Source organism: Eubalaena glacialis, chromosome 1 (genome assembly GCF_028564815.1).
Source record: "Eubalaena glacialis isolate mEubGla1 chromosome 1, mEubGla1.1.hap2.+ XY, whole genome shotgun sequence".
NCBI classification, from domain to species: Eukaryota; Metazoa; Chordata; class Mammalia; order Artiodactyla; family Balaenidae; genus Eubalaena; species Eubalaena glacialis.
The window spans coordinates 240533338-240547203 of record NC_083716.1 but is presented as its reverse complement, the minus strand read 5'-3'; the positions used below and the strand labels follow the sequence as shown (position 1 = coordinate 240547203).

Here is a 13866-nt window from a genome sequence, read left to right as displayed (position 1 = left end):
TTCGAAGCTTTTAAGTTCTTTCGAATTATAAACATTAATCCTAGTATTCCTGATTTTCAATGACCACCTTTCATGGAGGTGAAATGCACGGTTACAACATGAACTTCACTATTCCACAGTGTCCACAGGGGTACAGTTGAGTGGTATTTAGTACATTCTCGGTGTCGTGCAACCATCAACTCTGTCTACTTCCAGGACACTTCTGTCACCCCAAGGAGAAACCCCGTACCCATTAAGCCACTCCCACTCTACCCCCGGCCCCTGACGGCACTGCTCTGCTTCCTGTCTCAAGTTGCAGATACTTTTGAAAATGTTAAATGTTACATTTTTTTTTTCCCAGCAAGTATTTTGTCTTTTCTTGCTCCTGGATTTTAAATCATGTTGAGGAAGATTCTGCTCACTCCCCAGTTACAAAGAAATTCACCCATTGTTTCTAGAACTTGTTTCATTTTTCATGCTTGGCTCTTGGTTCCATTTGGAATTTGTCTTGTGTCTAGTGTGACATACGCGTTTGATTTGGTCTCTTTCTGAGCGTTAACTGGTTGTCACGTTTGCTCACAAGCCCAGCTCTTCCCACCTCATCATGGACTTGGTTCTCCAGGCACGCGGGTCTGTCTCTGGGGGTCCCGTGACCCTGCGCCTGCCTGCCTGCATTTGGCCTGGGGCCTGGTGGTCCAACAACAGACTCAGAGGCAGAGGCCTAGACCCTCCTCGTTTCTCTTCTTTGAAGGGTTTTCCTGGCTGTTTTTGCCCTTCCCCCCCACCCCCCCACCTCATATGAACTTGATAATTAGCTTGTTTAGATCCAGAGGGGGAAAAACATTCTGGTACTTTCATAAGGATTACGTTAAATTTACAAAGCTACTTATAGAGAACTGTCTTATGAGATCGTTTTCCTCTGGAACATGGGATTTCTTCTGTCCTTCCAAGTCCAGGGTGTCTCTGAGGTACCTTCAGAGTTTGCCTCACATAGGGTTTCGCATTTCTCACTCCGTTTATACCCAGAAATGTCATCTTCTGTTGTTGTTGGAAATGGGGCGTCTCCTCTACTGCAGCCTCTAACCCAATGTCCATGCAGATGCCTGGTCTCTCTGAGTGACCGTAAATCTGCTGCTTCCCTGACTCAGCGACTGTAACATCACTTTCCCAGGCTGGAAACGTACCAAGGGATCGATCCTAGTGACGGAAGCAGGGTGGCAAAGGGACCTTCCTCTCCTCCCGCCCCCTTCCTTCCCTCTCGCCATCTGCCAGACTTCTCACTGCGAGTGCCCCTGGGTCCCGTGCAGACAGAGCAGGCAGAGCTTGCAGAGGTGATGGGCTTGCAGGGGCGGCTGCCCCCCGGGAGGAAGCTGAGGAGAGGGGTCCTGTGGGGGGCCCTGGGGCCAGGAGGTGGGCGATGGGGGGAGGGGGGCAGCCCCCCTTGTGCACAGCAACCTCGCCTTTGGGCTCTTCCCCAGGAGGCTGGATGGGGAAGGGAAGACCCTAGCGGCCGTCTGGTCCACCCTGCGTCGTACAGAAAGGGAACCAGGGCTGAGAGAGGCCGTGTCCAGCACTGTGTGCCTGCTGCCAGGCCAGAGGCGGGGGGCGGGGGGGGGGAGGGGGACCGAGGAGCGTGGGAGCAGCTGCTGGTGCACGCACGGTGGCAGCACGTGCAGGCGTGTATGCACGCGGGCCCGGTGTGGCACAGCGCAGCACAAGTCGACGTGCGCCTGTGCTCCGTCACGTCGGGCCAGCCTGCCATCTGTCGGGTCCCTGGCAGCCGCAGGAGGACGGGCACAAGGAGCAGACGGGGTCACCCTCCACGGCTGCGGAGCTTTATTGGGATCGGACAAGCACACCATCCTTCTCGGTCGTGGGCTCCCGCGTCCACAGGACCCTGCCACGCAGAGACCCACCCCCGGTGCACGGGGGACACGCCCTCCCTCTAGAAACGGATTCAGCAGCCACTGCACGAGCCTTAGGCCCCACGTGCGGAGCCAGTAACACTCCACAGCTCCTCCAGCCTCGGGAGTCGCCTCCGGGCCCAAGTCCAGGCCCCCTGCCCAGGAGCACCGCGGCCAGCTCACGTCCTGACGTGGGAAGCCCACACGGACGGGGCCCGGCGTCGAATGAGAGCTTGGTGCTCCCGGCTCCCTTCCTTCAGGGCCTGGGACGTGACCCTGACTTTCTGGCTCTAGAAAGAAGGGGACCAGCGGGGGTTCCGGGAGAGGGGGAACGATGGGGAAGGGCCCCCTGTCGGCCCTGAAGCCCAGCTCCAGGGCCAGGAAGCCCCCCACTTCCCTGTCCAGAGGGCCTGGGTCTGTGGAGGAGGGGCTCAGGGCAGGGCTTCCAGCTTCGACACGGGGCTCCGAGGGTCTTCCCGGCTTGGGTGGGGCGGAGGGTGATGCTTTCGGGGGCCGAGGGCCTCCTGGGTACGGGGGCCGGGCTGCGGCCCCTGCCCAAGCTGGCAGCTCATCTCTCCGGCAGCAGCATGAAGAATGCAGCCTTCAGGAAGCGGCCAAACCCACAGAGCGCGGCCACGAGCCAGTGCGAGCGGAGGCCGGGGTCGGTGCTGACCACGCACTTGAGCACATCCGTCTGGGAGGGAAGAGGGGGCAGTTAGAGAGTGGAGTGGAGAGGGTGCAGCCCGTGCCCCGCCCGGTGTCAGCCAAGTCTCCTGAGGGAATGCTTGAGGCCGTTTGGGAAGGCTTGTGGTCCAGCTGGATGGAAGGCTCCAGCATGGGACCCGACCCAACAGGTGGATTCAGACGGTGAGAGGGGAGGGAGGGGAGCCTGCTGGGCCCCCAACCATGGGACCAGCTCCCAGCTCGGCCACCTGCTGACATCCCAGTGTCCTTCCGAAGATGCCATGGAGCCTGGGGTGCCAGGGAAGGACAAATCCCTTAGAACAGGAGCAGGAACTGAGCTTTCCAGAAGCCCAGTGAACGGCCACTCCTTACTTCCTTATTTCTTTCTAGTTCTGCTAAGAAATGAAGTACTATCCCTACAGCTTGACCTTTGGCCGTGGTGTCAATCAGCGTCCTGGCTGCCCCGGTGCCCAGCCTCAGCCGGGCTCCAGGACAGGACGGCAGGATGGGACAGCGGGAGGCCCGGAGCCACGTGAATCATCCAGGAGGTGACGCCCTCCCCGCCCAGTGCCGCCTTCAGATGAGACCACAGCCCTGGTGGCCCCTCACCACCCCCCCGTGGCTCCAATCCCAGCAGAGGGCTGAGCTCCGTCCCCTTGGCCAGTGTACTTTGCACACCTTTGCCCACCACCCATTTTACAGAGGAGAAAACAGCTCTCCTACAAGTGGGGCTGCCCCGCAGCCCCTGAGGCCTGACCAGGTGATCGGGGGCATGGAGACTCTGACACCATCCCTGGGGGCGGGTGGCAGGTTTTAGCTCTGGAGTCGGGGGTGGTCAGACCCAGAGGGCCCACACTGGAGCTGGGCTGCAGGAGCCGTCCTGGGCCGGGCAGCCCCGGCCTCGCCCCTCCTCCAGCCCCATCACCCCTGCCACTGCCGGCACTCAAGCATTCGACCACCGCCCCCTTCCTGGCACCGCCACATTCCCTCACCCATCCACCGCGTCTCCGCAGCCAGGTCGCCAGGGTCTTGCGCACGAACTCCCCGAGGCAGTCCACGAGGGCGTGGACCAGGGCGGGCTGGGCCTGTCGCACGCAGTCCACGGCCAGCCCCGCAGCCACTGAGTACAGGGACACGACCTTGCCCCAGGTGATTCCTGCAGGGAGAGAGATGGGTCCTGGTCACCACAGGCCACCAAGACCTGGCTCGAGGCCAGCCCGCAGGGTCACGTGGGGGGGCTGAGCCTTTCTGAGCCACACCCCTGCCATTCCGCTGGTGACTGGGGTCGACACCCGGGGCAGCCTCAACCCACAGCTCCCACCAGACGGGGAGCTCGGTCAGCTGGCTGCTGTGCAAGTCCTAGCCACCGTCTGCTGCAGGTCAGTCCTGCCACCGTCACGGGTCGCTCCCAGGCGGGGATGTCTCGAGCCTGCGTTACACACCTGCACACCTTGCACCTGCACACCTGGGCCAGGGCCTGGCGATGGCCCTGCACAGCCCAGTATCTGCTGGAGGAAGTGATGGAGCAGAACGGCAAAGAGGGGGCTGAGCAGGTCAAGGGGGCTCAGTGACTTGGCACTGGATGTGATAAACAGGAAGCAGCTTCCATCTGCACCTGCCCCCAGCGCAGCCCTGCGAGGACAGCAGGATGTTTTCCATGTAAAGAAGCTGAGGCCCCGGGAGGAACGGCCTTCCCCAGACCACCAAGCTACTGGGGGCCGAACTGAGATGGAGCCCACCTGGGAGGAAAAACAGACGAATGACAATCTGGGGAACAGTGCTTGCCAGTCGTATAAGGTTCCTTAATATAGAAAGAGATTTTATAAATCAATGAGAAAAAGAGAGAAACCTTTCAAAAGAAATACAAACACAGAATACAAACAGCTGATTCACAAAAGAAAAAGTATTAACGGTACACTAGACATATGAAAAATGCTCACCCTCACTGATAAACAAAGAAGTGTAAATTAAAACGAGATGTAAATCATAGTCTATCAGACTAAAAATTCCAAGTGGCAATGTGAGGATCCATGTAACTCTGCAGCCTGGTAACTGTGATGAGGAAGACAGCTGGAGGGCACCCGGCACCACCTGTGAAAGGACACAAACATGGGTGCCCCGCCTCAGTCCTCGAAGGAAGCAGCACAGGCAGGGAGGAAGCATGCCCCTCAACCCATGTTCACACCACAACTGGGACAGTCTGTCATAAGAGCACAAGTCAGTGCGAATAAATCCCTGTTCACAGTCACCAAAAGGTGGAAATGACAAAACATAAATAAGCGGTGAATGGAAAAGCACAATGTGGTCCAGCCACACAACGGAATGATATTTGGCCTCAAAGTGGAAGGAAGCACTGACAGGGCCACAACCTGATGAACCTTGAAAACATCACGCTCAGTGAAAGAAGCAGACTTGAAAGGCCACACGTATCGTATGAGTCCATTCCTATGAAATGTGCAGGACTGTCAGATCCGTGGAGACAGAAAGCAGACCAGTGGTCACTGGGGGCTGCAGGAGGGGGCCAGGCAGTGACAGCTTAATGGGAATGGGTGTTCTTCCCACTGACAAAGAACCTGGAGAGGTGGTGGTTGCACGATATCGTGGATGCATTCAACGCCACTGAATCGTACACTATAAAATGGTTAATTGGGACTTCCCTGACGGTCTAGTGGTTAGGACTCCGTGCTTCCACTGCAGGGGGCATGGGTTCAATCCTTGGTCGGGGAACTAAGATCCCACATGCCGCGTGGTGTAGCCAATAACTAACTAACTAACTAACTAAAAAAATAAATAAATGAAATGGTTAATTGTATGTCATGTGAATTTCACCTCAATGAAAAGAAAATTTAAAACCCCCGTAAATCAGGCCAGGCCACTCCCCTAACCCTCCTGTTACTGTCCCTTCCCATCTCCTTCGAAGTAAATCCAAGTCTGAAGTCCCACCTGAGCTGGCTGCTGGCCCCTCCGAGGCCCCCTTGTCCTGCCACCTGGCCTCATGCACGTTATTCCAGCCTCACCGCTGCCTGCAGGGCTCCCTCACCCCCAGGGCTCTGCTCAAGGTCCCCCCTCTAAGGGCCACTCAGGCCATGATGGCATCAGGTCCTGGTGACGCTGCCGTCACACCACGCTCCCCATTTACCAGCTGCTTGTGGGTGTCAGCCCTGGCGGGCTCTGTGCTGCTCACAGCTGTGCCCTTGGCACCCCCAGGCTAGGCGTCCAGCAGGTACCCAACACCACCGGGGGCAGGTGAACGGTCAGCGTGGCAGGGCGGGGATCAAGAGAGTGAACACGCGTTCTGTGGTGCTGTGTGGAGAGGTGAGCTCCACATGACGGCCACGTTTTACCTGGAGAGGAAAGCCCTGGTCCGGAAGGTGCCGGCAGGGTGGTCTCTGGGAGGTGGGGCTCAGGTATGTCCTATTTTCTTTGAGCTCTTTGTGTTCTTTTTTATGGAGATATAATCTCATTAGCGTAAATTCATCCTTTTAAAGTGTGAGATCCAGTGTCTTTAGCATATCGACAATGTTGTACAACCATCACCACTATCGAATTCCAGACATTTTCACTCCAAATCACTGTCCCCAGGAGCATCATGCCCCTGTCACCCCAGCCCTGGCAACCTCTCATCTACTTTGTCTCTATGGATTACCTGTTCTGGACATTTCACGTGAATGCAGTTACACAATATGTCCCACTTTGTGTCTGACTCCATTCACCGAGCAAAATGTTTTCAGGGTTCCTCCGTGCTGTCCTGGTGTCGGCACCTCATTCCTTTTTACGGCCGAATAATGTTCCATCGAGTGGATGGACCACCCATCAGGAAACAAACACGTGGGCTATTGGCCCCTCCGGCTGTGGGGGTACACGGCTCTGAACACTCGTGTGCAAGCCCTTGTGTGAACATGTGGCTTCCTTTCTCAGGGGTCAAAACCGAGGAGCGGAACTGCTGGGTCAGGGGGTGACCCCGTCAGAGTTACCATTGGAGAAGCTGCCGGACCACTTCACGCCCTGACTCTTCACAGCCTCACCCGTGCTGGGTTCTCTGACGTTTTGCCTTGAGTGCCCCAGTGGGCGCGAGGTGGCATCTTGTTGTGGTTTGATGTGCGTTTCCCTGGTGACTGATGATGCTGAGCAACTTCTCATGCACGTACTGGCTGTTCATACATCTTCCTTGAAGAGATGTCTACTCAGACCCTTTGCTCTTTTTAGAGTGAGGTGGTCTTTTTAGTACTGATTTCTGAGAGTTCTTTATCTCATGTATTTTCTGATCTTTCCATGGTGAAATATTTTGCTCTCGTAATGAGAAGAAAAAAATGAAAACACTTGCCAACTTTCAGTTTTTCCACTGAAGGGAACTGAGAAGCGCCTTCAGCCAAGACGCAGCCGGGAACAGCGCCCCCTGCCTCTGCCTTCGCGGGGGCTCAGCCACGTGGGGAGGCCACCTGGAACCCTGCCCTACAGTCCTCGAGCCGTCCACGTCACCGGCCACAGCCAGAGCAGGTGAGGGGCTGGCCGGGAGGAGGAGGGGGAGGAAGGGCCAGCCCGGGGGGTCAGCGAGTGCAAGATCCAGCTGCTTGGGAGAGGCTGCGGGCAGAGACGGGCAGGGCCGGCAAGCATCTGATGGCTGGAGCTCGCCTGGTGGCAAGAGGGCCTGAGGACCGGGAAGGCTGGGGTGAACAAGGGGTGAAGGGAGACCTCGGGTGGGCGGGAAGCGGGAGGGTGCGTGGGGCAGCCACAAGCTGGTCAGGGGGATGGTCTGAGAGCCAGTCGGCAGCAGAAGGGGTGGACCCGCAGCCCTATGCTCCATGGAGCCTGCTTCTGCACCCCTTTCAGGTGGCTCTGAGGTCCACGGAGGTTAAGAAGCCACTTGCAGGTCACACAGCCCATGAGGGGGTGGGCGCCCCACAGCACCAGAGGGGCAGGTGGCGGTGTGGAGGCCGCCACGAGAAAAAGGTAGAGCCAGCTGGGTGGGGCGGGGAGGCTTGATCGCAGAGAAGTACATCCTGCTCCGGTTTCAAGCGAAAAATCACGGGATTTAAACTGAACTCCCCAAGTGAAAGAAGCCGCGGTGCCCTGTGCCCATTCATCACGGCCACACCTTCCTCCCCGCCCCTCCCCCTCCCCCCCCTGCCCCAGACCCCGCCTCGTCCTTCCAGAACCCAGAGCCCTTCTGGGCACGTCTCCGGCCTGTCCCGCACCGAGCAAGCTGGGCAGGCAGGGGTGGGTGCTTCGTCCCGGCTGCCCGCCCTCTGTCCCTGCCCACACACCAGCCACCTCCCCGGGGCCCAGCCGTCCCCCACCCCCTCAGTCCCAAACACCAGCTGGCCGGAGCCGCATTCTCAGAGATGACCCTTCCTTTTAAAGCCAGCCCTCGGCTCGTAAGCCAGCCGCCCGCCCACCCGACAGCGGAGGCAGACACCGGTGGCCACCCATGCACCAGCGTCAGGCCGGACGGGAGCCCAGGGAGGGCCCAGGGCGGCTGTCAGCTTCCTTCCCCGGCCTGCCCAGGTCACCGCGAGGGCACCCAGGTCAGGACTGCCAGACGCTCCTGGGCATCCCACGACTCTCACCAGCCCCCTCCCTCCCAGGCACTCCCCCGTGAAGTCCTGGCCACCGTGGCCGCCGCTGGGAAGTCAGTGCCGACCCAGTGCCGCCCTGGAGGCTGGGTCCTGCAGCCGGTGGTCCCGTGTCCCTGCCACACTGGCCTGCCCACCAGGGGTTGGAGGAGCCTCCTCGAGAGGGGACAGTGCAGGGCAACACCAAGAGGGTGCGGTCAGCGGGCTGGGGGCCCTCTGATGGGATGCGGCAGCCCCAGCCCCTCCACCAGCCTCCTTTCTTCTGCCGGTGGACGGAGGTCCCCCATGGGGCGGGGACTGCGGCTCCCGGCGCCCTCCGCCCCAAAGCCCTGCTGCTGTCCCAACCCTCCGACGGCTAAGGAAAGGCAAGGGGTGCTCCGAGGTCACACTGCTGGTCAGCGACAGACCCAAAGCCACCTCACAGAAGGGGCCTGTCCTCCCCAAAGCCCTTCCCACCCTCGATGCCACGTGGCCACTCACACCCCCACTCCACCGGGATGCAGCCCGGGAACACTCTGGCTCTGGGGCCCCCAAGCTCCTCCTCCCTGAGGGCTGGGACTGGCCATCCCGTCCATCACAGGGTCCCCAGGCCCAGGGCAGCGCCAGACCGTGCTGGGGACACCTCGGTGGGGTCGGCTGATGCAGCAGGTGCTGCACTGGGGTGGGGGCTTTGGTCACCTGGATGGCCAGCAGTGCCTGGCACCTGCTACGTACCAGGACACAGGACCGGGGCGGACACGCAGAGCAGGGGCACCAGAACAGGGCACGAGGTCACGGGTGGGGAGACAAGGTCTGTGGACCACAGGGAGCCCAGCAGCGTTCCCAGGACGGGGCGTGGGAACGAGAGGGGGTTTTGGGGGATGAGTCCTATAGTTTCCTGTGAGCCTGGAGGCAGGTGTGCAGACAGGAGGCAGCACGAGCTGAACTCAGGGCGAGGGCACAAGGAGGAGAAGCAGGAGATGTCACCTGCTCCCAGGGCCCAGATGGAGGCTCGGGAGATTCTCAGGTGACTGTGGGCCAGCCAGGTGGGACAGGTGTGTCAGCATTCTCCAAACGTGTCCCGGTGAGCCACTCCACCAGGGACTCCCACTCTAGTGCACCCCTCCCACTATGGGGGCTGTTCTGCGACTTGCCTCTGACCAACAGACTCAGGCTCAGTGACACCGTGACTTCTTACGGCAAAAGAGCCTGGCGGTGCCCACCTGGGCTGCTTGGGACCTGGGGCCACGCTGTGAGAAGCCCAAGCCCCACAGGACACGTACAGGCCACACGCAGAACAGCCCCACCCCACTCCAGCCAACAGTCAGCACCAACTGGCAGCCTGGGACATGCAGCCCAGCCAGGGCTTCTGGTCACTGCAGCCCCAGGACCGCACAAGAGGCCCGTGCCAGCTGCCCAGCAGGCCCACTGTCCTTGGACCCAGGGAGGGTCCCCTGAGAGCCCACCCAGCGCTGCAGCCCCGGCCCTGACCCACAGACCCTGGGCCATGCCAGCAGTGTGGGCCCCCTGGACACACAGGCCTACCTGCAGAAAAGATCTGGGCTGCCACAGCCAGGAAGGCGTCGGTCACCACGGTCTCGGACTGCAGGGAGATGTTCAGCTGGCGGGCCACATTGCGGTAGACGCTGGGCCGGATCAGCTCCAGCTCGTCCGCTGCGCGGTCACACAGGCGGGTCAGAGGTGGTCACACGGGCCTGGGGCCAGCCCACTCCTCAGCCTGTGGCCACAGCTGGGGACCCTGATCCCAGCCCTATTCCTGACCCCCCGACCTGTCACATTCCGACCCACGAGACACCACCTCCAGAGCCCCCGGGGACAAGACCAGGGAGGTGCGGTGGGCACCCCCAGACCTGCCTCTGGGGCCTGTCCCCTCTGCCGAGCCAGCCACGCCCCGCCTCCCCCCAGGGCAGAGCCGGCTGGGCCAGTGGGGCGGGAATCCCAGCCGTGCCTGATCAGTGACTCACAGCCCACAGCGAGCTGCACGGGCGGGCGGGCGGGCGGGCAGTAGTCTGACAGGCAAACAACCAGAGCCCAACATGGGCGTGGACCGTGCCAGCGACCCCACACAGGTGGGGAGCACGGCTGCTGCCTCAGAGGGGTGTCCTCGCTCAGGCCCCAGCACCATTCAGTGAACCAAGAAAAGGAGCCACTACCCGGGGCCACCAGCACCACACAGGGTCAGACCTGGGCTCCCGGGGCCAAGCGGGGGTATCTGGATGGGGCGGCCGCACTTGGCAGTGGGAGGCCCTCTCAAGGGCGCTGTCTGCACGTGTGCCCGCTGCAGCGCCCCTGGCAGTGACGTGCCCGCCGCAGCGCCCCTGGCAGTGATGTGCCGGGAATCCCACACAGCCCTCGGACTGGGCGTCCCCCAACCCAGCCGCCTCTCCGCCAAAGCAAACAGGAAAATGCTTCCGACTGGAGGTCCAGGCGATAAGGGCTCCGAGTCAGCCATGGGGCAGATGCACTCGATCTAATTAATTAAGATCTGGAACCAGAGCAGGACTGAGGTGAGGCTGGCAGACGATGGGGAAGGGAGCGTGGAAACTCCCAGGGCTGGCCTGGCTGTTCCCACGTACAGACCCCGGGGTCTACCGGGGACTGACCCCAGCCCGACCCGGGCCTCTTCCTGTTTGCTGCTGCCCCAGGAGCTGGGCGTCTGTGCTCGGGAGGAGCTGGAGGTACGCTGGGGGCAGGGAGACAGCTCCAGGCCATGACGGGTGGGGAAGGGGCGGTCATGCTGAGCAGCTGCAAGGGCGGATGCTTTGGGGGTCCAAGCCATCTCCTTCCAGGGTCCCCTTAGCCATCTCGCAGGAACTGAACCCCAGGGACTGGCCGTGGTGAGGCCGGATGCTGGAGAAGGGCCTGAAGGCCTGGCCCCTGAGAGGGCCAGTGCAGGGCACTTAGCTGGATCTGCTCCTCCAGCCCAGGCCGGAAGCATCCCAGGCTCTCCGGGTCTGAGGTCACAGTGCTGAAGGGACAGATACCGGCCCGGTCTGATTAGCAGAGCCCAAAGCAGGGCTTTTCAGAAAGTTCAAACAGTAGGGACCCCGGGCCCAAGGTAGAGGCAGCCCCGAGCCCCTGCTCGCAGGCAAGGAGATGGAGCTGGGGGCGGGCAGGGTCGCAGAGGAGGCCGGGACAGAGGCAGGACCTTCTCCTGGCCACTCCAGGGGCTCTTGGGAGGTCAAGACACCATATTCACCAGGACCCTCTGGAACGCTCCCCCAGTGTTGTCCCCACAGCCCAACTGGAAGAAATGGCTTGGGCGCTGACCTCAGGGGAGTCCAGGCACTCTGGGCCTTTGGCTGATCCCCCAAACCCCACTTGCTCCCCTCCCCTGAGACCCAGGCGGGACACCGCCCCCCTGGCAGCCCTCTTGCAATGGCCCCTCGGCATCTGTGTCTCCCCCCGAACCCCAACACTCCTGTGCAGGCCAGGTCTACGCAACCCTGCCCCCAGGGTCCACACAAAACAGGGGCAAGCAGACACGAGAGCCAGCCTGAGAAGGGAAGGGCATCCCCTTTCACGGGGTGCTCCCTCCGACCAGGGCTCCTGGGCCAGTCTCTCCGCACTCTGCCTGGAGAGCCACCTGGTCAGGGCTCCATCTGCGCTGCCACACCTCCCCGTGTGCACACGCTTGGGGTGGAACTGTCACACTGGATGGGGCAGGGCTGGGCAACCTCAGTCCCCATGGAGAGGTGGACTGACTGAGTCAGCTGGGCCGGTCCCTCCCTCTCTGGGGTCCTTGGAGAAGGTGGAGACAGTTACCGGGCTGTGTGTGACCCCAGAGTCAAGTACCTCCAGATGTCCACTCAACAAGCCGTCCAGGTGAGATCTTGGGCTACCCAGCCTCACGGTGGCTCAGCTTTCCTGGGGCACTAAATTTCACAGGGAGCCCTAAGAGGCCTCCAAATCAAGAGAAAAGAGCAACCCAAGGCAGGATTTGAGCCAGTAACTGCAAGGACCTATTTTCCAAAACAAACATCAGGACACGTGGTCCGACAAAGGATTTTTGTGCCCAGCTGAGTACAAGGGTCACTCTGGAAGTTTAGCCACCAAAACATCATTCTTCCCGGAGCTGTCTATTCTTTATTGCCAGAGTGTCTGAAATCCGGGCTGAGCAGGCAAATGCGGGGAGATCTTTGGCGTTGCACAGGCGAGCCTGAGGGGGGAACTGGAAGAGTAGGGGTGCTGGAGGGATCATCGGTCTGGGTGCGCCCGCCTTGTGCGCCGGGTTACTCAGGGCACCCCGGACCAGCCGCCTCCCTGCCCCAGAGGGGAGACCAAGGCCCAGCAGGGGCGGGTGCCGGCGCGGTCACCGGCGGGCGGGCCAGTGCAGGAACAGCTGTACCCCGAGGCGCAGCGGGGCCGCCCCGCCGGCCGGCTTTGGAGGGGAAGCCTGAGATCCCCCCGCCCGCCGAGGCCCGCACTCACCCAGGCGCAGCAGCACCGTGCACACTTCGGCCAGGCGGCCGCCGGGGGCGGGCGCGGCGCGCTCCGGCGCGCTCCAGGCGAGGCCGGCGCGCAGCAGCCGCGCGTGCACGAACTCCCGGCCGAGCGCCTTGGCCTGGGCCACCAGCTCCTTGTCGGTGGGCGAGCGGTCAAAGGCGTCCATGATCTCGGCGGCGAAGACCGAGGAGCGCCGCAGCACCTCCATGGCGGGGACGCGGGCGGGGGGCGCCGCACCTGCGGGCAGAGGGTGCTCAGACGGGCCCGCCCCGCCGCCCCGGCCTGGCTGGCGGAGGGGAAGGTCGGCCGCGCGAGGAGGGCGGGCAGCGGGGCGCGGGGAAGGGGCGCGGCGTGCGCCTAGGTCGCGTGCGTGCGCCGGGCCGAAGCGCACAGGGAGGCCGGGCCGGCGCGGCTCCGGGGAAGGGCTTCGGCCAGCTACGGGTAAGCGTTCCTTTTTGTGCCCCAAATCTTTAAAAGCGCGGTGTCACCTTCTTTTAGATGCCGAACTCAATCACAAAGATCCCCACGGGTGCCGGGGATAGGAAGGACCTCGGGGAAATGGCGATTGGCTCTGGGGCCGCCGTGCCCGCGCTCGAAGACGAGTGCGCGGGCGGCGGAGGCGTGGGCGGGGGGCATGGCCCGACCTGCTCCCAACCGGCGGCAGCCGGGACCCCGGCCCGGCCCAGCGTCCGGGACCACCACCCACCTCCGCGCCTCGCCGTCCTCGGTGTTTGTCCCCGGCCTCGCCGTTCCCATGGCGCGGCCCGCCCTGCTCACCTCTCCCGCCGCATGTCTCGGGCGCGGGGGCTGGGGAGGAGTGCTGGCCTCAGTATCTGCTGGCCGACGTCTCCGCAGATCTGGATCCTTCCATTCAAACTGGCGAGGACGCGCGCCCCGCCCCGGCGCCCGCCCTGTCCACGCCCGAGCCGGGCTGGAGCGCTGAGGGCGCGGGGTCTCGGGCCCTCCGGGGGCTCCGGCGGCGTCGTCGGGGGCGAGGGGAGTGCGGGCAGCACAGCGCAACTTTCCGCCGGCGAGAGGCGAGGCTTGGCGCTTTGCCTTCTAAGGGAAAGGCAACCCCGGGGCGGAGCCACGGCCAGAGCTTCCCCACCGCCTCCCCGCTTAAGGAGGACCGAGCGAGTTCCCGGTATGCGCTCAAGGAGGTCCACGGGGCAGGAGCTGTCCCCCACTGTCCCAGTGATTAGAACCTAGCTCTGGCACCAGCCTCCTGGATTCACACCCGGCTTCATTATCGTATTGATTCCTAGAGGTTCTTTATATAT

General features: G+C 62.0%; 1 protein-coding gene across 1 annotated transcript; it reads right to left on the bottom strand.

Annotated features, from left to right (window-relative positions):
• Positions 1–1800: 1800 nt before the first annotated feature.
• BOK (BCL2 family apoptosis regulator BOK) lies at positions 1801–13641 on the bottom strand. Its single transcript, XM_061206534.1, has 5 exons — positions 13364–13641; positions 12572–12823; positions 9665–9793; positions 3560–3723; positions 1801–2577 (listed from the first exon to the last, which is right to left on the bottom strand). The coding sequence occupies exons 2-5, from the start codon at positions 12792–12794 to the stop codon at positions 2452–2454; spliced, it is 642 nt and encodes a 213-aa protein (XP_061062517.1). The 5' UTR covers positions 12795–12823; positions 13364–13641; the 3' UTR covers positions 1801–2451.
• Between the last annotated feature and the right edge of the window lie 225 nt (positions 13642–13866).

Bases quoted from the DNA above. Each gene is read 5' to 3' on its own strand.
- BOK (XM_061206534.1), bottom strand. From the start codon at position 12,794: ATGGAGGTGCTGCGGCGCTCCTCGGTCTTCGCCGCCGAGATCATGGAC. The intron at 9,794-12,571 runs GTGAGTGCGGGC...GTGACCGCGCAG, and splicing joins CACGGTGCTGCTGCGCCTGG to CGGACGAGCTGGAGCTGATC. The intron at 2,578-3,559 runs GTGAGGGAATGT...CTTCCCTCCCAG, and splicing joins TGCGGAGACGCGGTGGATGG to ACGGATGTGCTCAAGTGCGT.